At 47.6% G+C, this 24,850-nt stretch overlaps 1 protein-coding gene across 20 annotated transcripts; it reads left to right on the top strand.

The window, feature by feature from the left end:
* Nucleotides 1-1,211: 1,211 nt before the first annotated feature.
* On the top strand, nt 1,212-24,834 carry LOC108104472 (ryanodine receptor). Of its 20 annotated transcripts, none has more exons than XM_017210537.2 (27): nt 1,212-1,380; nt 3,368-3,571; nt 3,861-3,872; nt 4,451-4,528; nt 4,590-4,978; nt 5,037-5,561; nt 5,618-5,742; nt 5,802-7,224; nt 7,278-7,881; nt 8,014-8,113; nt 9,527-9,731; nt 9,797-10,553; nt 10,615-11,774; nt 11,992-12,186; nt 12,261-12,376; nt 12,441-14,713; nt 15,184-15,663; nt 16,013-16,150; nt 16,300-16,586; nt 16,644-18,741; nt 19,071-19,183; nt 19,790-20,135; nt 20,376-20,676; nt 20,942-21,076; nt 21,134-21,553; nt 21,615-21,816; nt 21,874-24,834. In XM_017210537.2, the coding sequence occupies exons 1-27, from the start codon at nt 1,327-1,329 to the stop codon at nt 24,551-24,553; spliced, it is 15,420 nt and encodes a 5,139-aa protein (XP_017066026.1). In that variant the 5' UTR covers nt 1,212-1,326; the 3' UTR covers nt 24,554-24,834. The 20 variants fall into 20 exon arrangements, with proteins under 20 accessions (XP_017066026.1, XP_041675788.1, XP_017066034.1 ...); XM_041819854.1 differs by lacking the exon at nt 19,071-19,183 and adding an exon at nt 19,469-19,578 and having other exon boundaries at nt 20,966-21,076; XM_017210545.2 differs by having other exon boundaries at nt 12,034-12,186; nt 16,312-16,586.
* Nucleotides 24,835-24,850: the final 16 nt, after the last annotated feature.

Here is a 24,850-nt window from a genome sequence, read left to right on the forward strand (position 1 = left end):
ACAAAGTAACGTTGGCACTTGCCCAGAAACATAATAGACACCCAAAGAAAACAACACGCTAAAAAGCGGAAATTAGGGATACATTTGATTAGCCAAATCCAAAACACTTAATTAACTCGATTGCCCGTGAAAACGGGGAACAAATATATATTTAACACGATTGTGTTTTTCTTGTATTTTATTGGCGATCTCACCTAATGATCATTAGGGATTTAGTTTTTGATTTAATGTAAGCATTTAGTAATTGGTTTGCTATTGAAATCTAAGAATAGAAAGTACTTTAAAATTGTTGCTTAATTTCATAATAGATTCATGAAATATTTTTACTTTCGATGTACAAAAATTTAAAATGTTCTTATAGAAATTTTAGAAAATAAAAAAAATTATGCCAATAATATAAATTGAAACCTAAGGATTTCTTGTAAAATATATTTTTTTATATATTTGCTTTTGATAGTTCTTCTAATGGATAAAGTTAATAAAACCCTTAAAAGGGTTTATTGAAAGGCTAGATTATTGGAAGTCTGTAAACTCCTTATTTATTTTCAAAAATGTTATATTTTTAATACGATTTTCCGCTACCAAATTTATTTTGCACATATTTAATTATTTTTTCATATTTCTGTAAAAATAATTAAAGATTAGCTAATACCCAATAGATAGGGTATGCCCTTAAATGTTATATTACTTTGAACCCTTGAAATGAGGACTCTTATTCAGTTCGACAATTCGTTTCATTTATTTGGCCTTTTGCCCGACAGTAACATATATACAAAATATACACAAGCTGCAAATATCTACACAAATTCCTGAATAATTACAAGTGTAAAAAAAAAACAAAGAGAAAATTCGCGGCGAAATTGGCAAGTGACATGAAAAAATCGGAGAGCAAAAAGTAAAGGCGAAAATAACCGCAGAACCGAGTGAATCAGCTGTTCGCTCAGCGAAATCAAAACAAAAAGCCGAAGAGAGAGAGGGAGAGCAAGTGCTCTCTCCGTTGGTCCGCGTATGTGTGTGTGAGAGAGTGTCTCTGTTGTGTTGGTTAAGAACGAGTGGAAGGGGAATTCCCAAAATATAAACAAAAGTTCGTGTCACTCAAATTCTGTCCGCCCATTAGGAAATCCTCGCTGAGAATCATTCCCATTGAACGAGTGACGAGTGTAAACAACCTGGCAATTCTAACCGTAAACATATTCCACATTCTTTCGAAGGAAAATAAACCGATTCGGGTGACCGAGGGAAATCCCAGAACAATTGAAATCCAAACGCTGCTACGATATAAATTCCAATTTGGAGGCGCTGCGGTCGTTGCGTTAACCAAACGAAATGGCTGAGGCGGAGGGAGGCTCCGAGCAGGATGATGTTTCATTCCTGAGAACGGTAAGTACAAGATATATCACAGCCAACAACCTTTGATAAAAAACTTAAGAAGGCTTTTTAGGAACAGATTGTATTGTCAGTTAGTCCTTTAAAATGGATATTGAACTATAGAAAGGATTTCAAATTAGGCAAAAAATATTTCTTATATTAGAATTCTTAATTCCCACATTTTAAACTTCCAAACTTCCTTTCTGGAATAAAAATATTCCACAAATATTCATGGGAATTTAATAAGTTAACAAATAAAATCTAAAGTATTTTAGTAGCCTGTGCTATTTTTAAACTCCAATGCGATATTAAATATGAGTGAACCCCGGCAGCCACTGACAACGCCAGATCATCTAAAATCAATTACGTCCACTCAATAAAATCCATGGGGGATTTTTCACAATTGGTGTCATAAAATATCCGGCAATCCATAAAAGATGTCCTGGCCCCCATCCTCCGCAGCTTCAGCTCCGCATTGCCGCTGTATATGTAATGCATATTTATAGGCGCCCCTAACTTTTGTTTATGGCACACAATAAATACAAAACTCGAGTCACAAATTCAATCACGGCCACCAGGGGCTTTAGCTTTTCGTCTGATTCCACTTTACATAGCCAGCTGGTTTGTTTTGGATGGAGTATGGAGGTGGGATTTCTCGATGAACACATCGTCAGCTGACAAATGCCGCCATATATCAATGCCCACAGCTGGTGCGCCAAATGACAGCCATTATGGGATATAAGTAAATAGTGTTGCTTCCTTTTGCACACGCCCACGCGCCACACCTACCAGCCCAACACGGAAGGGACCCAGGCCTCTTTGGGGGTCAGCGAGGTCAGCAGCAGCGACACCTTGCCGCAATAAATAAATACGTTTGAGGGCAAAAGTTGAGTTTACCCATCGCACCCACACGGGCATCCCTGTATCACTTTGTGAGCCCGCAGGCCCGTTTCCCACGCACCGCAACAGAAGTTCAATAAATATCGAAGACCCAGCAGAGACACAGGTTTCTTCGCCAGTTCCCCAGGGAAGTCCCTTTGCCTTCGCCGTCCTTGAAGTGATGTCAAATTACGCTTATTTGCTACCACTGGCCTCTCTCTCTCGCTTACTGTCTCTCTTTTTCTGACTGAAAACTTTACGGTTCACAAGCGAGTGACCCGAAAAGTGCAAGTTTGCAAAAACATTTATCGAAATGAAGTCAAATGCAAATTGAGTCATTGAGCAGTGCAGTTTTTGGATGCCCAAAAACCGGGATGTGGTCGGGTTTAAATTTTAAATAGATGGGCAAAGAGACAATAATGCTGCTGCGTCAGGATTCGGCACTTCATTCGCATTTAAATTATGCAAATTGCTCGATTCGAAATCCATTACCGTTCATTTAACTTCGACTACACACAACATCACCGGCCCAAAATCACATCGCACTGCCCAGTGAAAGGGTAAGGGTAAGGGTAAGGGAAAGAGAAAGTGGGTATGGATAACCACCCACCATCCTCTGCCCTATCGTCCATTCATTTGCACATTTAGTGCCTTGTAACAATTCCCTCAATTTGCGTGTGCATCGCCCTGCTTGATGCTTCAGGCCCAAAAGGATGCAGATGGAACTGGGGGACTCGAATGTGTCGGCAAATGCCAATTGGTATTGCGGTGGCTTGCCGGTTGGAATTGTTGCCAAAGTCTCATTAAAATTGCAGCACAACTTTGGGCCTCTTAACGACTTAATTGTTGCCTAAACTCTTCTTCCATTCCTTAATTCACAGCTAACATTTGATGCACATAAAGAAATTAACTAAGCGAGTTATTAGTAGCTAATAAGGTTCTAAAAGGATTTTAAACTTTAAAGAAAACCTTAAACTTAAAGGAAAGCCAATAAAATTGATACATTAATGTCTTTTGAAACTCATAACTCATTTATAGCTTCAACAAAATTGGTTCTTTGTAAAAAACAAGACTATATTGCCAACTTCTAATATCATAATTCTCCGGGTGACATTTGTAGGAGGACATGGTCACGCTCTCCTGCACGGCGACGGGGGAGCGTGTCTGCTTGGCCGCCGAGGGATTTGGTAACCGGCACTGTTTTCTCGAGAACATTGCCGACAAGAACGTACCGCCGGATCTTTCGCAGTGTGTCTTCGTTATTGAGCAGGCGCTGTCCGTGCGTGCTTTACAGGAGTTGGTGACGGCAGCTGGATCCGAGACTGTAAGTATAGCCACTTGAATCCGGCCAGCACGGATATATGTCTCTCTAATTTAGAACCAAGGGAATCCCGAGCATTTATACAGTTTTGGCAATCTGCCCCGCCCCTTTTATGTTGTGATCCATGTTGTCGCTTCGATGTTCCTTGAGCATTACAAGATCCCCAATTTTCATAGGTTTATGCATGCCCTACTCTATGCTCTTCCCGTTTTTATCTCTTCTCTTCTACACATTTGTAACCTATCAATTTTTCGTTATTTTTTCAAAATTTTTCTAAATACCCACAAAACAGGATAGTCGACTTGTAAGTATAACGTTCAATTCTTCTTCTTTACTCGTATCGCGCTTCTCTTCTATCTCTTTTACTCTCTGTATCTCTATCTGTCTCACTCTATCTGTGTAAAGTAGCGCTGTTTCTTTCTCGCTCTGCTATTGCTTTCTTTATCACATCTCTGTGGGAGTAATCCCTAAAAAAAGGGCTTGTAGCTCAGTAACATTCCCGAAACAGAGATTTCGAATGGCGTAAAAACCAGGCCAAAAGCCTGGATCTTGAAGCTCTTAACTTAGCTGTGATTAAAATTGAGTACTAGGGATTCAAAGGTTTCCGTATCCCTTTCCTATACAGAGAAGAAACCAAAACTTCATTGGCTATCTTAAACTTAAAATCAAATATTTATCTTATGTTTAGTTTCTTCTCTGCTTGGCTGTACTCTCTAGTTCTAACCATCAGCAACCACAAACATTTTGCATCCTAACTCCGTAAATACGTAACTTTTCCCACTGTTATGCAGTAGTTAGTAGATTGTAGTCTTACCAAACCCCTAGAACCATCTGTCTGCCGGCAGAGCTAACAAATTTTAATGGCTTCCTGACACTTCCTAGGGCAAAGGCACCGGATCGGGACATAGGACATTGCTCTATGGCAATGCCATTTTGCTCCGACATCACAACAGTGATATGGTGAGTATTTAATGGCTTCGACTTAACATGGAATAAATCTAAATAACCTTAAATTTTGCAGTACTTGGCCTGTCTGTCCACCTCCTCGTCGAACGACAAGCTGTCTTTCGATGTGGGTCTGCAGGAGCACAGCCAGGGAGAGGCTTGTTGGTGGACCGTTCATCCGGCGAGCAAGCAGCGTTCCGAGGGTGAGAAGGTGCGCGTAGGAGATGACTTGATCCTGGTCTCGGTGGCCACCGAGAGATATTTGCATACCACTAAGGAGAACGAGCAGTCGATTGTGAACGCCAGCTTCCATGTGACCCACTGGTCGGTGCAGCCCTATGGCACGGGCATTTCTAGGATGAAGTACGTCGGCTATGTATTTGGCGGCGATGTGTTGCGCTTCTTCCATGGCGGCGATGAGTGTCTGACTATACCCAGTACGTGGGGTCGTGAAGCGGGTCAAAAGTGAGTGAATCACCAAAAAATCTTGTTCTACCTAAGCTAATGTCCAATCTCCTTGCAGTATTGTTATTTACGAGGGCGGCGTGGTCATGGCACAGGCGAGATCCCTGTGGCGCCTGGAACTGGCGCGCACCAAGTGGACTGGTGGCTTCATCAACTGGTACCATCCGATGCGTATCCGCCACATAACTACTGGACGCTACTTGGGCGTCAACGACAGCAACGAACTCATTCTGGTGAAGAAGGAGGAGGCTTCGATTGCCACGACGACTTTCTGCCTGCGGCAGGAAAAGGACGACGAGAAGAAGGTGCTGGAGGACAAGGATCTGGAAGTGATCGGCTCGCCGATTATCAAGTATGGTGACACCACCGTCATCGTTCAGCACTGCGAGACGAGTTTGTGGCTCAGTTACAAGAGCTACGAGACGAAGAAGAAGGGCGTGGGCAAGGTTGAGGAGAAGCAGGCCATTCTACACGAGGAGGGAAAGATGGACGATTGTCTCGACTTTTCGCGCTCCCAAGAAGAGGAGTCCAAGACAGCACGTGTCATCCGCAAGTGCAGCAGCCTTTTCACACAGTTTATCACGTAGGTTTTCTAGAGAAACTTTAAGGAAGTCTTTCCTCATCTGATATTTATTTCAGGGCCTTGGAAACACTGCAGTCCAATCGCCGACACTCCATTTTCTTCCAAAAGGTCAACCTCAACGAGATGGTCATGTGCCTAGAGGACTTGATCAACTACTTTTCGCAACCCGAAGATGATATGGGTAGGGAAATTCTAAACTTATTCCAATAAAATCCATTAAAAACCATTTTAAATCCACAGAACACGAGGAGAAACAGAACCGCTTCCGAGCTTTGCGCAACCGACAGGATCTTTTCCAAGAGGAGGGCGTGCTCAACTTGATCCTGGAGGCCATCGACAAGATTAACATAATTACTTCTCAGGGCTTCTTAGCCAGCTTCTTGGCCGGCGACGAGACTGGCCAAAGCTGGGATCTTATCTCCACTTATTTATACCAGCTCTTGGCCGCCATCATAAAAGGCAACCACACGAATTGCGCCCAGTTCGCTAACAGCAATCGACTTAACTGGTTGTTCTCGCGTCTGGGATCTCAGGCCTCCAGTGAGGGTTCCGGCATGTTGGATGTACTCCACTGCGTGCTGATCGATTCTCCCGAAGCCCTTAACATGATGAGAGATGAACACATCAAGGTTATTATCTCACTGCTGGAGAAGCACGGCCGAGACCCAAAAGTCCTGGACGTCCTCTGTTCCCTTTGCGTGGGTAATGGAGTGGCGGTGCGATCCTCCCAGAACAACATCTGCGATTTCCTACTGCCTGGCAAGAATCTGTTGTTGCAGACGCTCTTAGTAGACCACGTGGCTAGTATCCGACCGAACATTTTCGTGGGTCGCGTGGATGGCTCTTCCATGTACCAGAAGTGGTACTTCGAGGTGACCATGGATCACATTGAGCAGACGACGCACATGATGCCTCATCTGCGTATCGGATGGGCCAATACCTCTGGGTATGTTCCCTATCCAGGTGGCGGAAAGAAGTGGGGTGGCAACGGAGTGGGTGACGACCTGTACTCCTTTGGATTTGATGGCGCCTATCTCTGGACCGGAGGTCGTAAGACGCTAGTGGTTGATGCGCTGCCCGAGGAGCCCTTCATTCGCAAGGGAGATGTGATTGGTGTGGCCATCGATCTTTCTGTTCCCATCATCACATTTACCTTTAACGGAGTTAAAGTTAGGGGTAGCTTCCGGGACTTTAACTTGGATGGAATGTTTTTCCCTGTGATGAGTTGCTCCTCGAAACTAAGCTGTCGCTTCCTTTTCGGCGGAGATCATGGTCGTCTGAAGTTTGCCCCGCCCATGGGCTTCTCTGCCCTGGTGCAGTGCCTCATGCCGCAGCAGATCCTCAGTCTGGATCCCTGCTTCTACTTCGGTAATCTCAGCAAGAATGTTTTGGCCGGACCATGGCTTATCGAGGATGACAATGCTTTTGTTCCTAAACCCGTTGATACGACGGGTGTAACACTGCCCAGTTCTGTGGACCAAATCAAGGAAAAGCTGGCAGAGAATATCCACGAGATGTGGGCTCTGAACAAAATTGAAGCTGGCTGGTCGTGGGGTGAACACCGAGATGATTACCACCGCATCCATCCCTGTCTTACCCACTTCGAGAAGCTTCCAGCGGCGGAGAAGCGATACGACAATCAACTGGCTGTGCAAACGCTCAAGTAAGTAGGCAAACTTAATCATAAATTCCGTTACTAATAATCTTGATTTATAGGACAATCATATCCCTGGGCTACTATATAACCATGGATAAACCACCAGCACGCATCCGCCCCGTGCGCCTGCCCAACGAGATCTTCATGCAGGGCAATGGCTACAAACCGGCTCCTCTTGATCTTAGTGCTGTGACACTCACTCCGAAGTTGGAGGAACTGGTGGACCAGTTGGCCGAGAACACCCATAATTTGTGGGCCAGGGAGCGCATCCAGCAGGGTTGGACCTATGGCCTGAATGAGGACAGCGAAAACCACAGGAGCCCACATTTGGTACCTTATGCCAAGGTGGACGAGGCCATTAAGAAGGCCAACAGGGACACGGCGTCGGAGACAGTGCGAACGCTTCTGGTTTACGGTTACGTGTTGGATCCACCAACGGGTGAGGGAACCGAGGCACTCTTAGCCGAGGCCCAACGTCTTAAGTTCGCGGGATTCCGGACGTACAGAGTGGAACGCAACTACGCCGTGACTTCTGGCAAGTGGTACTTCGAATTCGAGGTTCTCACCGCCGGACCCATGCGAGTGGGTTGGGCACGAGCCGATTGCTATCCTGGAGCGATGTTGGGCAGCGAGGACACCAGCTGGGCATTCGATGGGCACAATGTGAGTATATGGAGGGGAGGGGTCCAGGCCGTGGGTCATCCATTTGTAGGGTAGGGAAAGTTGGGAGAGAACTGTGGTATCCGCCTTAATGCAAGATCGACTCAAACCAAACCAACAACCCCGTGATTATAGGTGACCAAAATGCACGCCGGATCCATCGAGCACTTCGGAGTGCGGTATGAGGCTGGCGATGTCATTGGTTGTTTCATCGATGTCAAGGAGCTAACGATCAGTAAGGACCTAGACGCACTAGCAGCGTGCATCAACGTTGATTTTATTTATTTTGATCGAACGCATTTTGTTTAACTCAACTTTTCAACTTAATCAAAGATTACGTTCTCTTTTAATTTGTTAATTTAGCGACACTCTCTCATATCCGATTTCATTAACAAGCAACCAACAGAGTAAAGAGTCACAAAACTCCATTCGAATAGGGCGATACTGATCTGAATCTTGTCACTTGCAATTCAACTTTTTAGGAAGAGAAAGTCTATGGTGGCGTCAGTGAATCCTTCGGTAAACAGTGCGGACCCGGGGACATTGTCGGCGTCTTTCTAGATTTGGCCGACCATACAATTAGTAAGAATTGCTCGCCTCTTTGTTGTAATGTGAAATCCTCTAAGCACCCCCCTCAAGGAATGTCAACCTCCGTGCTTTTGATATCTACTAAATGTGAACCAGAGCCACCGGAGTACCGAATGCCGCAGGTCCAGCGATGCAATGGCCATGTGGTATCCATGCATTTACCTATCGATAAATAGATTCCCTGCAAAAGCGAACACCCAGTAATAAGGACAGTCCCGTTTCTAGTTCACTTTAGATCAGTTTAATAACTTTGGAGATATTATTATATTATCTTATCCAAATTTATTAGCCTTGTTCAAATTTGAATTATTGAGCCCCACCTAAAACCTCAGCAATCGAATCAAGTAGATCAGCCATTTCAGACCAGACGGACAACGAACTGTGTCCATTCCTAGAATCTTCAGACAAATACATAAGTCCATCAATGCCCGCTTCTTGTAGACTCTCACTTTCGATTCATATTATCCAATTCCCATGCTCTAATGTCCAACTATTGTTACTTTGAATACCTTGAACGCCTAACATGGAGCGTGGCGCCTGATTAGCGACCTGGGTGCCTGAGGAGCAGGTGACACATCAGCTCATCCCAAAGCTTTTTACTCTCTCGTAACTGCCTGTAATTACTAACGACACGTACTTATCCAATATCAATTCAAATCAATTGTACAATATTTAGCATGAGAGCTAACACAAAGTACTTAATAGCTTGCTTGACTTTATAATCCTAGCTTTGCCAACTAAACTAAATCGAAACCCAACCAGTTAAACACTACTATAGTCCAGACATATGTAATAACAATATAATACAATATAATGCAAGTATGCTGCAAGGCGAACTCAAATGCCAAATTATCCGCACGCATTTCCTAGAGGAATTTAAATTGCTTAATGGATTCCGGACGAACGAAGCATATCGGATATGGTTACGGTTATCAGGCTCAGGCCCGTTCGGAATTCATTGAGAAGCTGCTTGGTTCTTGGTTTCAATATACTCATCATTAGCAATCGCCCAGCCACCCCCAAGCCCCGATCCCATTAACTGTAATCAATCGTTGTGCAGGCTTCTCGTTGAACGGAGAACTCCTCATGGACGCCCTGGGTGGCGAGACAACCTTTGCCGACGTCACCGCCGAGGGGGTGGGCTTCGTGCCCGCCTGCACCCTGGGAGTTGGCCAGAAGGCACGACTCATCTACGGACAGGACGTGGATTCCCTCAAATTCTTCACCACCTGCGGCCTGCAAGAGGGCTACGAGCCCTTCTGTGTGTGAGTATAATAAATAGATTTAATTTTATTGCTTTCGTTTACTTAATTATTTTGTTGTCCTTCAGGAACATGCGTCGTCCGGTGACCCATTGGTACACCAAGGATCAGCCCATTTTCGAGAACACCGAGGAGATGCCCGACTGCCGCATCGATGTCACTCGTATTCCTGGTGGCGCTGACACACCGCCACATTTGAAGATCTCGCACAACACTTTCGAGACAATGGAGAAGGCCAACTGGGAGTTCCTGCGACTTTCACTGCCCGTCACCTGCATGAGTGAATTTATCGGTGAACAGGAGAAAGCCCGACGCTGGGACGAGATCAAGAACCGTCAGTACCGTCTGATGCGCGAAGCGGAGGCCGCTGCCCAAATGCAGGTGCAGACCCAGGCAGCCCACATGGACCACATGCTCAAGGGTGGCTTCAACATGAACGACATCAAGGGTCTGACCAGGAATTTCGATGAGCACGCCGATGCCGAGGCGGATCACATGATGCGGGGACCACATCGTCCTCCTCGTAAGGGATCTCTTACCCGGAATATTACCTTTGAGTCGGACATGTCCGCTGCCTTGGATGAGATGCAGAGGTCCACCTCAGTGTTGGACATGAACGGTCTGGGCGAGGAGCTGGATGACAAGAAGAAGCGCGGACGCAGTCCCTTCAAGTTCTTCTCGAAGAAGTCACGGGATCAGAGTCGCGAGAAAATGGGCGCCCGCACTCAGGACACTTCACTGGAGCGCCGAAACACAGTGGCTCATGGCCGGAACGTGGTAAACCAGCAGATGACCACCAGAGCTCCCACTCTGCGGGTAAATAATGTAAGTTTGGTTGCAAGCCATAACATAAAACCGTTGCTCCTAATCTCATTCCCTTCCATAGGCCGAAATCCCTCCAAGCCCTGTGGCTCAAGGACCCAAACAGTTGAGTAGCTCGAACCTCGGTCAACAGCCGGTGGAAACTTCCGGAGACGAGATGTTTGACGCCGAGTGCCTTAAACTGATCAACGAGTACTTCTACGGAGTAAGAATCTTTCCGGGTCAGGATCCCACCCATGTGTACGTAGGCTGGGTGACCACTCAGTACCATCTGCACAGCCGTGAGTTCAACAAGAACAAGGTGCGCCGTGGGTCAGTCTACATTGAAGATGACTACGAGATGGCCATCGAACGTATCGACCGTCAGAGTTGCTACGTGGTACGGGCGGACGAGCTCTTCAACGAGGTGACTCAGGATGCCTCCGGCAAGGGAGCCTCTCAGGGCATGTTTGTTGGTTGCTTTGTAGACACAGCTACCGGCATTATCCGTTTCACTTGCGAGGGCAAGGACACCTCGCACCGCTGGATGATGGAGCCGGACACCAAGCTCTTCCCGGCCATTTTCGTAGAGGCCACCAGCAAGGAGATCCTGCAAATTGAACTGGGACGCACACCCACCACACTGCCCCTATCCGCAGCGGTGTTGCCCACCAGCGACAAGCACATTAATCCGCAATCCCCGCCACGTCTAAAGGTCCAGTGCCTGCGTCCACATCAGTGGGCTAGAGTTCCGAATACCTCTCTTCAGGTGCACGCCCTGAAACTCTCCGATGTGAGGGGTTGGTCAATGCTGTGCGAGGATCCAGTGTCCATGCTGGCCCTGCACATCCCCGAGGAGGATCGCTGCATAGATATCCTGGAGCTGATCGAGATGGACAAGCTACTGTCCTTCCATGCCCACAGTTTAACGCTTTATGCGGCTCTTTGTTATCAATCCAATTACAGGGCGGCACACGCTCTGTGCCAGCATGTGGACCAGAAGCAGCTGCTATACGCCATCCGGTCGGAGTACATGAGTGGACCACTGCGTCAGGGCTTCTACGACCTGCTGATTGCCCTGCATCTGGAGTCTCATGCCACTACTATGGAGGTCTGCAAAAACGAGTACATCACACCGCTGGGAGCCGAACTAAAGGAGCTGTATTCTGATGAAGAGATGCAGCATTCGCTGCGTTCCTTGGTTACGGAGTCAGTGCGTCCGCAGCTGCGGATGACAGAGATCACGTGAGTTGACCATTTGCTTTGGCTCTTCGCTCAACCCACAATGCACAGATTTTCCTGATCACTGCACGGGCTGGGGACATGGCATTCTGATTATCCGTTCGATTTTGTTCACACCTCATTTTGTTTCGAATCTCCCGGTCCTGCATCTGATCCAACACAACACCTGATCCATCGAACCTCCTGCACCGACACAACAACTACAACTACACCCGTCCAGACCCCCTGTGATTGCAACATCTAGTATGCCAAGTGTTTCCAGCGAACCGATCCCCGACATCGACCAATTGTACTCCCCGAAGTTCCCCCTAGAAGTAGTCAGGCAGTTTGTCATGGAGGCACTGAAGGATGCCGTCGAGATCAATCAGGTCCACAATCGCGATCCCATCGGCTGGACCAACGAGAACCTCTTCCTGTGAGTAGCCATTCTGCTCTACACAATCCGTAGACAGTTCTATAGTTATAGCCCGATCCCCATTTCCCTTGTAGCCCTCTTATCAAGCTCACAGACCGCCTGCTCTTGGTCGGCGTCTTGACCGACGAAGATGTGCAGCGGCTGTTGGTCATGATCGACCCGGAGACCTGGGATGCAGCCTTCGAGAGGGGTGAGTAATTAAAAACCTTTATAACGAACTCCTAATCAACCTAATCCTAAATAATTACTTGCAGAGGGCAAAGATGAGCATCGCAAAGGCTTGCTGACCATGAAGATGGCTGAGGGCGCCAAGCTACAGATGTGCTATTTGTTGCATCACCTTTACGACACCCAGCTTCGCCATCGAGTGGAGAGCATCATCGCGTTTTCGCACGACTTTGTTGGCGACCTGCAGACCGATCAGTTGCGACGTTATATCGAGATCAAGCAATCCGATTTGCCCAGTGCTGTTGCGGCCAAAAAGACTAAAGAGTTCCGCTGTCCGCCGCGAGAGCAGATGAACCAAATTCTCTGCTTCAAGAACCTCGAGGCCGATGACCAGGATAACTGCACCTGTGGCCTTGAGTTGCGCGGACGCCTGGGCGACTTCCACGACTGCCTCATGCAGAAAGTGTCGCTCAATGCTCTCCAGGAACCAGATGGCGTCGAGGGCACAGCGATCGAAGAGATTAAGACAGGACCCATCACGAAAATCTACAACTTTATCAACACCGTCAAAGAGCTGGAGGAGGGACCCAAGGAAGTAGAAGAACCGGAGAAGAAGACACCCGAAGAGGTGTTCCGGAAAGTGCTAATCAAGACTATTGTTAGCTGGGCCGAGGAGTCGCAGATCGAGAATCCCAAGCTGGTGCGAGAGATGTTCAGCCTACTACTCCGTCAATACGACACTGTAGGTGAACTGGTTCGTGCTCTGGAGAAGACCTACGTAATCAATACCCGTGCCCGCGATGACGTGGCTGAGATGTGGGTTGGCCTAAGCCAAATTCGAGCCCTGCTGCCCGTCCAGATGAGTCAGGAAGAGGAGGAACTAATGCGCAAACGACTGTGGAAGCTGGTAAACAACGCCACCTTCTTCCAGCACCCTGATCTTATTCGCATCCTGCGCGTCCACGAGAACGTGATGGCTGTGATGATGAACACACTGGGACGACGAGCACAGGCTCAAAGTGATGCACCCACACAACCGGAGGGCGCGGAGGGAGCTCCGTCTAAGGAGAAGGACACCTCCCACGAGATGGTGGTGGCCTGCTGTCGATTCCTTTGCTATTTCTGCCGAACTGGTCGCCAGAACCAAAAGGCCATGTTCGATCACTTCGACTTCTTGTTGGACAACGCTAACATCCTGCTGGCACGACCCAGCCTTCGAGGATCCACGCCCCTCGATGTGGCATATTCGAGTCTGATGGAGAACACAGAATTGGCTCTGGCCCTGAGGGAACACTATCTGGAGAAGATCGCCGTCTACCTATCCAGGTGCGGCCTGCAGAGCAACTCGGAGCTCGTGGAGAAGGGCTATCCGGATCTGGGATGGGATCCCGTGGAGGGAGAACGCTACTTGGACTTCCTGCGCTATTGCGTTTGGGTCAACGGCGAGAGCGTCGAGGAGAATGCGAACCTTGTCATTCGACTTCTTATCCGTCGTCCGGAATGCTTGGGACCGGCTCTAAGAGGAGAAGGAGAAGGTCTGTTCCGCGCCATCGTCGAGGCCAATCGCATGTCGGAGCGCATCTCGGACCGCTGCAAGATGCAGGACGAGGCCGAGGGCACCATTGCCGGACTGAACTTCACGCATCCCTTACCGGAGGGCGAAGAGGACGAGGACTACATCGATACCGGTGCCGCCATCCTTAACTTCTATTGTACCCTAGTGGACCTTCTGGGCCGTTGCGCCCCGGATGCCTCAGTCATCGAACAGGGCAAAAACGAGTCCTTGAGGGCTAGAGCTATTCTGAGATCTCTGGTGCCACTGGAGGATTTGCAGGGGGTTCTCAGCCTGAAATTCACCCTCTCACAGACGGCGCCTGGCGAGGAGAAGCCCAAGTCGGACATGCCATCCGGCCTGCTGCCCAACAACAAGCAGAGCATCGTGCTCTTCCTGGAGCGCGTCTACGGCATCGAGGCTCAGGATCTCTTCTATAGACTCCTTGAAGACGCCTTCTTACCGGATCTCCGCACTGCCACCATTCTGGACAAGAGCGATGGATCAGAGAGTGACATGGCGCTGGCCATGAACCGCTACATCGGAAACTCCATTCTGCCGTTGCTCATCAAGCACTCCAAGTTCTACAACGAGGCCGAGAACTACGCGAGCCTCTTGGATGCCACATTGCACACGGTCTATCGGCTATCCAAGAACCGTATGCTGACCAAGGGGCAGCGCGAGGCCGTATCCGACTTCCTGGTGGCCCTCACATCCCAAATGCAACCTGCCATGCTGCTTAAGCTGCTGCGCAAGTTGACTGTGGATGTGTCCAAGCTGTCCGAGTATACCACCGTGGCACTCCGGGTGAGTTTTGGATTTAGTCTTGCAAGTTTCTAAAAGATTTTAAAAGATATTTCCTTTTTTTATGATTTCCTTGAGTATTTTTAAAGCAGTGATAAAGTATTTAGAAATTTATGTTAAAAACAAATTTTAAAAACTGCAGTCATTGCAACTTAATAACTTATCTTCATTTTCTACTTGCATCTTAACTGATGAAATTTTGGAAGCTAACATTTAATATGTACTAAAAATTCATATTGCTAACATTTGCTTAACCATCACTTAAAATATTTTTAAAATAATTTCTAACAAATGTACTCAGTTAATAACGCAGTTTTGATTACTTTCACCTACTTACAAATTAAACAAATATTTTGTAATATGAAAAAAGTGAATAATATTAAAATTAAAACCACTAAATGTAATTTCTTAACCAATCATGATATACTGAAGTTATTCCCCATACTAATAACATTTGTTTGAATCTTCGATAGCTTCTCACCCTGCACTTCGATCGCTGTGCCAAATACTACGGCTCAACTCAAGGCCAAGGCTCATATGGAGCCTCATCGGATGAGGAGAAGCGCCTGACGATGCTGCTGTTCTCGAACATTTTTGACTCGCTCAGCAATATGGACTATGACCCGGAACTGTTCGGTAAAGCCCTGCCCTGCCTAATCGCCATCGGTTGCGCCCTGCCCCCCGATTACAGTCTGTCCAAGAATACGGACGAGGACTACTATGGTCGCCAGATGGGTGCTCCGGATCAACCGCAGTATATGCCCAATCCCATTGACACCAATAACGTGCATTTGGATAATGACCTTAACTCACTGGTCCAGAAGTTCAGCGAGCACTACCACGATGCCTGGGCCAGTCGTCGTTTGGAAGGAAGCTGGACCTACGGAGAAATCCGATCCGATAATGACCGGAAACATCCACGTCTCAAACCGTACAACATGCTCAGTGAATATGTACGTAGATCAGTTGGTTCTACGAAAAGAAATATTAATAAAATCCATTCATCATTAACAATCTTTTGATATTTTGATTTTCTAGCATTGACTAAACGAAATAATCATTTGATTAATATTTTTAATTACTGAATATTTATTGATTTTATTTTATCTTATTTTAACGATGATTTGAGATGAAAATGATTATTCAATTATTTCCATTATATATTTAACAATAATTATTTCTTCGTTTAATTTTTAAAAATTTATTCATCAGCTAACACAAAATCAACATTGAAAGTAATTTTGGAAAACTCTCAAACTTTTCTGATACAAAACCAACTCATCACCTTAATTTTATTGACAGGAACGCGAGCGTTACCGTGATCCAGTGAGGGAATGTCTGAAGGGTCTTCTAGCCATCGGCTGGACGGTAGAGCACTCCGAGGTGGAGGTTCCCTTGAATCATCGCGGATCGACACGGCGTCAGTCGAAGCCCCAGATTGTATGTAACACCGAAAAGCCTCTTACTAATTCTTGTTTCCAACATCCTCTAACACACTTTCAAAATTACATATCTGTTTTCGAAATTGGCTTCTCTATCTCTGTGCCACGTCCACGCCCTACACTCTGCCGCCCCCTTAACACCGATAGCACGAATTCCAGAACGAGGGCAGCCCGTTCAACTACAATCCACACCCGGTGGACATGAGCAATCTGACCCTGAGCAGGGAGATGCAGAACATGGCCGAACGTCTGGCGGAGAACTCACACGACATCTGGGCCAAGAAGAAGAACGAGGAGCTAAACGGATGTGGTGGCGTTATCCATCCACAACTGGTGCCTTACGATCTACTGACCGACAAGGAGAAGAAGAAGGATCGCGAGCGCTCGCAGGAGTTCCTCAAGTACATGCAGTACCAGGGCTACAAGCTGCACAAGTGAGTAATCGAAAAGGAATTAAGTATTCTGATAACATCCTTACATCCCGATCTTAGGCCATCAAAGGGAGGAGCCGTAGAGGAAGGTGGCGCCACACAGGCGGCAGTTGAGCTGCGCTTCTCCTACTCTCTGTTGGAAAAGCTCATTCAATATTTGGATCGAGCCACCATCAACATGAAGCTACTGAAGCCATCGACCACGTTCAGTCGTCGCTCATCCTTCAAGACAGCCACCCGGGATATCAAGTTCTTCTCGAAGGTGGTGCTGCCGCTTATGGAAAAGTACTTCTCTACGCATCGCAATTACTTCATTGCCATTGCCACGGCAACAAACAATATTGGGGCGGCTTCGCTTAAGGAGAAGGAAATGGTGGCATCGATCTTCTGTAAGCTCGCCGCACTGTTGCGCAACCGACTGAGTGCCTTCGGACCGGATGTCCGTATCACGGTGCGGTGTCTGCAGGTCTTGGTCAAGGGCATTGATGCCCGTACTCTAACCAAGAATTGTCCCGAGTTTATTCGAACCTCCATGCTGACGTTCTTTAACCAAACATCTGATGACTTGGGTAATACGATTCTTAACCTGCAGGATGGCAAGTATAGTCATCTCAGAGGCACTCACTTGAAGACCTCCACATCATTGGGTTATGTAAACCAGGTGGTTCTGCCGGTGCTAACGGCCATGTTTGATCACTTGGCAGCCTGTGATTATGGCAGTGACTTATTGCTCGACGAGATTCAAGTGGCCTCCTATAAAATCCTGGCTGCTCTGTATCACTTGGGTACCGATGGCACACTTACTCACGATAGGAAGTATCTAAAGACCGAGATTGAGAGGCATAGGCCTGCTTTGGGATCCTGTCTGGGAGCCTACAGTTCCTGTTTCCCGGTGGCCTATTTGGAGCCCCATCTGAACAAACACAACCAGTACTCACTGCTTAACCGCATTGCGGATCATTCGCTGGAAGCGCAGGATATCATGGTTAAGATGGAGAGCTGTATGCCAAATCTGGAGACCATCCTCGCCGAAGTAGATCAATTCGTCGAGTCGGATAAAACGTATAGCGATGCTCCGCACATCATTGATGTGATCCTGCCACTGCTATGTGCATATCTACCATTTTGGTGGTCCCAGGGTCCGGATAATGTGAGTCCCACCAGTGGCAATCACGTAACAATGGTCACTGCCGATCACATGAATCCCCTTCTGCGTAACGTGCTCAAGATGATCAAGAAGAATATTGGCAATGACAATGCCCCTTGGATGACTCGCATTGCTGCCTACACGCAACAGATCATCATTAATACATCGGAGGAGTTGCTCAAGGATCCGTTCCTGCCGCTGGCAGAGCGTGTCAAGAAGCGTACGGAGAACATGCTGCACAAGGAGGACAGCATGAGGGGATTCATCAAGTCGGCCACGGACGACACTTCGCAGGTGGAGACGCAGCTTCAAGAGGACTGGAATCTTTTGGTGCGAGACATTTACTCGTTCTATCCGCTGCTTATCAAATATGTGGATCTCCAGCGTAATCACTGGCTGAAGGATAACATTCCAGAGGCCGAAGAGCTCTACAACCATGTGGCAGAGATCTTTAACATTTGGTCAAAGAGCCAGTACTTCCTCAAGGAGGAGCAGAACTTTATCTCGGCGAATGAGATCGACAATATGGCGTTGATCATGCCTACGGCTACTAGGAGATCGGCCATCTCGGAAGGTGCTCCTGCCGTGGGTGGCAAGGTCAAGAAGAAGAAGAAGAACCGAGACAAGAAGCGCGACAAGGACAAGGAGGTGCAGGCCAGTTTAATGGTGGCCTGCCTAAAACGTCTTTTGCCAGTGGGCTTGAATCTTTTCGCCGGACGAGAGCAGGAGCTGGTGCAGCACTGCAAGGATCGGTATCTGAAAAAGATGCCCGAATATGATGTGATTGAGTTTGCTCGCAACCAGTTAACCCTGCCTGACAAACTAGATCCCTCGGATGAGATGTCCTGGCAGCACTACCTCTACTCCAAGCTAGGAAAGACTGAAGAGCCGGTAGACGAACTGGCGCTGGAGAAGGCCAATGTAAACTCCAATGAGAAGGGCAAAGACAAAACGCAAGAGACGGTGGATCGCATTGTGGCCATGGCCAAGGTTCTATTTGGCCTGCATATGGTAAGTACCGATTCAACTCCGTCCAGGCGGACCTATCCCGATCTCCATCTAGATCTGTCAAAATTAAAAAATTATTCAAAATGCACAACTGTGATGCCATCAGTTCGAGTAACTCATCTCTATTGAAACTATTCGAGTCTATCTGTGCAACAAATCAACTCTAATCTTTCAACTTTAATCTTTTAATCACTCGATCTTTCTTTTCCTCTCGAACCATCAACAACATGATCAACACCAAACATCGACATGCATCCACATCGCCAACTCTCCATCCACCCCGACAATTGTTGACTGAAATGCTGACCGTCCCGTGAACGAAACATTTACAGATCGACCATCCACAACAGCAGAGCAAGAATGTCTACAGGAGCGTTGTGTCGATCCAAAGGAAGCGTGCCGTAATCGCATGCTTCCGTCAGACATCGCTACATTCTCTACCCAGGTTATTACCGATTGCAGATTGCAGATTGCCGATTGATTAGCTCTGTGGAAAGATGAAAAACTAACCTTACTAGCGTTCTATGAGTTTATCTTTCCTAATACCCATCTTCTCATCTTCAATGGCATCAATCTAATCCGATCCCTTTTTTTTGATACTATATCCCCACTAATAGCTAATGCACTAATGTGAACGCCGTGTTCTAAACGCCATTTGTATTATTGTATATTTTTATGGACTTGCCGCACGCTTGCTTGCCACTTGCAAATCCGATTCCGAATCCCTTAGGCAGCCAGCTCTAAGAATAGATCCAAACGCTGGAGCTCAAAGATCTCGGTGGCGCGTCGCCAGGCAGTCATTTCAAGCTTACGCGCCAAGCATCTTTATCGCATGAGCAGGTGGTACTCGTACTCGTAGTCGCATCGATTGGTTCATCGTCTCCTAAGTTTCTTTAATTTCCCACCCGAGGATCAGCATCACTTCTTATTTCTCTCTTGTGTTCTTCTCTAATTTACGTAACAAAAGGCATGCCTATCTGTTTGTTTGTTAATACTAAATACAAACTATTATGTTTTATATAACTAATTGATCCAATCCAATTCCCTTCAGACATCGAGCCTGCAACATCTTTGCCCGTTCTTACTACGAGCAATGGCTGCAGGAGGAGAACGTGGGCCAGGAGGTGATGGTCGAGGATCTGACGCAGACGTTCGAGGACTCTGAGAAATCTAAGAAGGAGGGTGAAGAGACAGATAGCAAACCGGATCCCCTTACCCAACTGGTTACCACCTTCTGTCGCGGCGCCATGACGGAACGTAGCGGTGCCCTCCAAGAGGATCTGCTCTACATGTCCTACGCCCAGATCGCAGCCAAATCCACGGGCAAGGAAGAGGAAGAGGGTGGCGACGAGGAGGGCGGTGAGGGAGGCGAAGAGGGCGAAGGCACCAGCATCCATGTAAGTTAATCCCAACTAACTTACACCCACTAACAACAGCTAATATCCCAAAAACCCGACATGTCTGACCCAGTGTCGGATGAGGCAACTAATGGTAACTATTCCTTCAGCTGATATTACTAATAAATCGCTTTGTTCTTAAGACCTTGCAGGGATTTTTATATTTTAAACCCAAAAAACACAGCTTAACTCTCATCTAATATTATCCTTTCTGAAACTAAATCGCTAACTCTCCCACAGGAACAAGAGATGGAGAAGCAGAAACTGCTCTTCCATCAGGCACGTCTCTCCAATCGTGGCGTTGCCGAAATGGTGCTGTTGCACATTTCCGCCTCCAAAGGTATACCTTCGGAGATGGTAATGACGACACTCAATCTCGGCATCGCCATTTTACGCGGAGGCAACATCGACATCCAAATGGGCATGCTAAATCATCTGAAGGAAAAGAAGGACGTCGGATTCTTCACCTCGATTGCCGGACTAATGAACTCCTGTAGTGTACTAGACCTGGACGCCTTCGAGCGAAACACCAAAGCAGAGGGTAAGTTCATCCGCCCCAAAATCCCGCTCGCCGATCTCCTCCAGCTTTCAGTTGCCGTACCCGTTAACTTTGGTTCGCACACTTCTAAGTTCGATTACTGTATTGATTTGAATCTACTTCCTTCCGACTTATTTCCCAACCTCCCAACACCATCATGCCTCGCATGCTATTACCACCAACCAACCAAACACCAACCCACCAATCCCGTGTACGTGATTCCCGCTATCGTTGTACAAACCCACCCAAATTTGCCACACGAACAAAGAGTATATTCCGAGTGCGGGTGCAGGTCTTGGTGTAGGTTCCGAGGGCGCCGCTGGAGAGAAGAACATGCACGACGCGGAGTTTACCTGTGCTCTGTTCCGGTTCATCCAACTCACCTGTGAGGGCCACAACTTGGGTAAGTCTAATGCTAGATATTATGAATGTTAGGTATCCTTAACCTAATCCTTTACAGAATGGCAAAACTATTTGAGGACCCAAGCCGGTAACACCACCACCGTAAACGTGGTCATCTGCACTGTGGATTACTTGCTGCGTCTGCAGGAGTCCATCATGGACTTTTACTGGCACTATTCGAGTAAGGAGATCATCGATCCAGCCGGAAAGGCCAACTTCTTCAAGGCCATTGAAGTGGCTAGCCAAGTGTTCAACACCCTTACTGAGGTCATCCAGGGTCCTTGTACCCTCAATCAGCAGGCTTTGGCCCACTCAAGATTGTGGGATGCCGTCGGTGGATTCCTCTTCCTGTTCTCTCATATGCAGGATAAGCTGTCGAAACACTCCAGTCAGGTGGATCTGCTCAAGGAACTGCTGAATCTGCAAAAGGACATGATCACCATGATGCTTTCCATGCTGGAAGGAAATGTTGTCAACGGTAAGAAGATTTCATTACCAACTTTTCGACTGCTAATTTAAATTGATATGTCCTTCACCAGGCACCATTGGTAAACAGATGGTGGACACGTTGGTGGAGTCCGCCAGCAATGTGGAGCTGATCCTTAAGTATTTCGACATGTTCCTGAAACTGGCCGACCTTATTGAATCGCCCAGCTTCCACGAGGTGGACATGAAGAACGAGGGTTGGGTCACACCCAAAGACTTTAGGGAGAAGATGGAGCAGTCCAAGAACTACACACCGTAAGTGGAGAACTCGGATTACAAATTTTAGGGAGATTATAATGCTGGCTTTTATAGGGAAGAAATGGATTTCCTTTTGGCCTGCTGCGAGCGCAACCACGAGGGCAAGATCGACTACCGGGCCTTCGTGGAGCACTTCCACGAACCATCAAAGGAGATCGGTTTCAACCTGGCTGTGCTGCTGACCAACCTTAGCGAACACATGCCAAACGAACCCCGCCTGGCGCGCTTCCTGGAGACCGCCGGATCGGTGCTGAACTATTTCGAGCCCTTCCTGGGACGCATTGAGATCCTGGGCAGCTCCAAGCGCATCGAGCGAGTTTACTTTGAAATCAAGGACTCAAACATAGAGCAGTGGGAGAAGCCTCAGATTCGCGAGTCTAAACGTGCCTTCTTCTATTCCATCGTTACCGAGGGTGGTGATAAAGAGAAACTGGAGGCCTTTGTCAACTTCTGCGAGGACGCCATCTTTGAAATGACCCATGCCTCAGGACTGATGGCCACTGATGACGGTGGTGGCAACGTTAAACGAGATACAGCCTATAGTTCCTACATGAGCGAGGAGGAGGAAGAACGAGCCGCTCGAGATCCCATCCGTCGCACCATCACCGCTGTCAAGGAAGGACTCAAGTTCGGAGTGCACATGCTCAGTCCGGCGAACATCAAACACCAGATCGGCGTGATGCAGACGAAATCTATCCCTGAACTTATTGTTGGCTTTTTCAAGATTATCTTTTACATTTTCTACTACACCGGATATGCGCACTTCTGTGTGGTGCGATACATATTTGGCATCCTGCTGAACCTAATGAGAGGACCTGCTCCGGAGCAGGAGGAGGAACCTGTGGTGGAGGAGGAGACGTTTGGAAGAGCACTGCCGCCGCTGCCATTGGAGGAACCGCCGGGCACAGTACAAGCTTTTGGACTGGACATCAACAAGGAGGAGAACGGCATGTACAAGGTGGTAGTGCACGAGTCCCCAGCCAATTCATCAATGGAGGAGGGCGGAGAGTCCAGTCCAGAGGATGGAGCTGCCGCTACAGGAGAATTGGTTGAAGGTGAACCGCACCAGGAGCCTATATCTATTGTTGATCTGCTGGGTGGAGAGGCCGCAAAGAAGGCAGCTCAAGAGCGACAGGAAGCACAAAAGGCACAGGAGGCGGCCATGGCCTCCATCGAGGCTGAGGCCAAGAAATCATCTTCTGCGCCACAGGAGACTCCTGCCGTTCACCAGATCGACTTCTCCCAGTACACCCATAGGGCCGTCAGCTTCCTGGCCAGAAACTTCTACAACCTTAAGTATGTGGCTTTGGTGCTGGCCTTCAGCATCAACTTTATGCTGCTCTTCTACAAGGTCACTTCATTCACCGAGGAATCGGACAGCTCTGCAGAGGAAGAGCTCATCCTGGGCTCCGGCTCGGGAGGTGGTGCGGACATCACGGGCTCTGGTTTTGGCGGATCAGGAGACGGGGGATCAGGCGATGGCGAAATGGAAGACGAAATACCGGAACTTGTGCACGTTGACGAGGACTTCTTCTATATGGAACACGTGCTGCGAATTGCGGCATGTCTTCACTCTCTGGTTTCCTTGGCTATGCTGATTGCCTACTACCATCTCAAGGTTCCACTTGCCATCTTCAAGCGGGAGAAGGAGATTGCCCGTCGGCTGGAGTTCGAGGGTTTGTTCATTGCGGAGCAGCCGGAGGATGATGACTTCAAGTCGCACTGGGATAAGCTGGTGATCTCGGCGAAGAGCTTCCCGGTCAACTACTGGGACAAGTTTGTTAAAAAGAAGGTTCGCCAAAAGTACAGCGAGACATACGACTTTGACTCCATCTCTAATCTACTGGGCATGGAAAAGAGCACTTTCGCGGCTCAGGAGAGTGAGGAAACTGGCATCTTTAAGTATATCATGAACATCGACTGGCGTTATCAGGTTTGGAAGGCCGGCGTTACCTTTACGGACAACGCTTTCCTCTACTCCTTGTGGTACTTTAGCTTCTCGGTGATGGGCAACTTCAACAACTTCTTCTTCGCTGCCCATCTGCTCGATGTGGCTGTAGGATTCAAGACCCTGCGAACCATCCTTCAGTCCGTAACCCACAACGGCAAGCAACTGGTCCTCACTGTGATGCTATTGACCATTATAGTATACATCTACACGGTAATTGCGTTTAACTTCTTTAGAAAGTTCTACATCCAGGAGGAGGACGAGGAGGTGGACAAAAAGTGTCACGACATGCTTACTTGCTTCGTGTTCCATCTGTACAAGGGTGTTAGAGCGGGCGGTGGCATTGGTGACGAGATCGGAGATCCAGACGGAGACGATTACGAGGTCTACCGTATTATCTTCGACATCACGTTCTTCTTCTTCGTGATCATTATCCTGCTTGCCATCATCCAGGGTTTGATTATCGACGCCTTCGGAGAGCTGCGCGATCAGTTGGAGTCAGTGAAGGACAACATGGAGTCCAACTGCTTTATCTGCGGGATGGGCAAAGACTTCTTTGATATAGTACCGCACGGCTTTGACACGCACGTTCAGAAGGAGCACAACCTAGCCAACTACATGTTCTTCCTGATGCATTTGATTAACAAGCCGGACACGGAATACACCGGCCAGGAAACGTACGTGTGGAACATGTACCAGCAACGAAGCTGGGACTTCTTCCCCGTAGGAGACTGCTTCCGCAAACAGTACGAAGATGAGCTATCCGGCGGAGGCGGCGGCGGTTAAATGCCGAAAAGCTTGCATCTGCTTTCTGGGCACAATCACACTGGCACTGGACGGTCCAAGGACTCTCTCGGGATCCACTTTTGTATCGGTACTTTGACAACATCTGGAATTTTTACCTAGTCAAGTTTAGCAATGTATTTTAAGCAATATCCTACAAAATCGTTTTTATGTACGTAGGAGGACGATCTGTTTCCAAAATGATATATTGATGACGATTCTAGCACGTATAACAACAAATGTTCTTAACTCATTTTAAAATAAATCTATTCATTTTGAACGAACATTGCATAGCATTGC

Source organism: Drosophila eugracilis, unplaced genomic scaffold, assembly GCF_018153835.1.
Source record: "Drosophila eugracilis isolate 14026-0451.02 unplaced genomic scaffold, ASM1815383v1 contig_1765, whole genome shotgun sequence".
Taxonomy (NCBI): Eukaryota; Metazoa; Arthropoda; class Insecta; order Diptera; family Drosophilidae; genus Drosophila; species Drosophila eugracilis.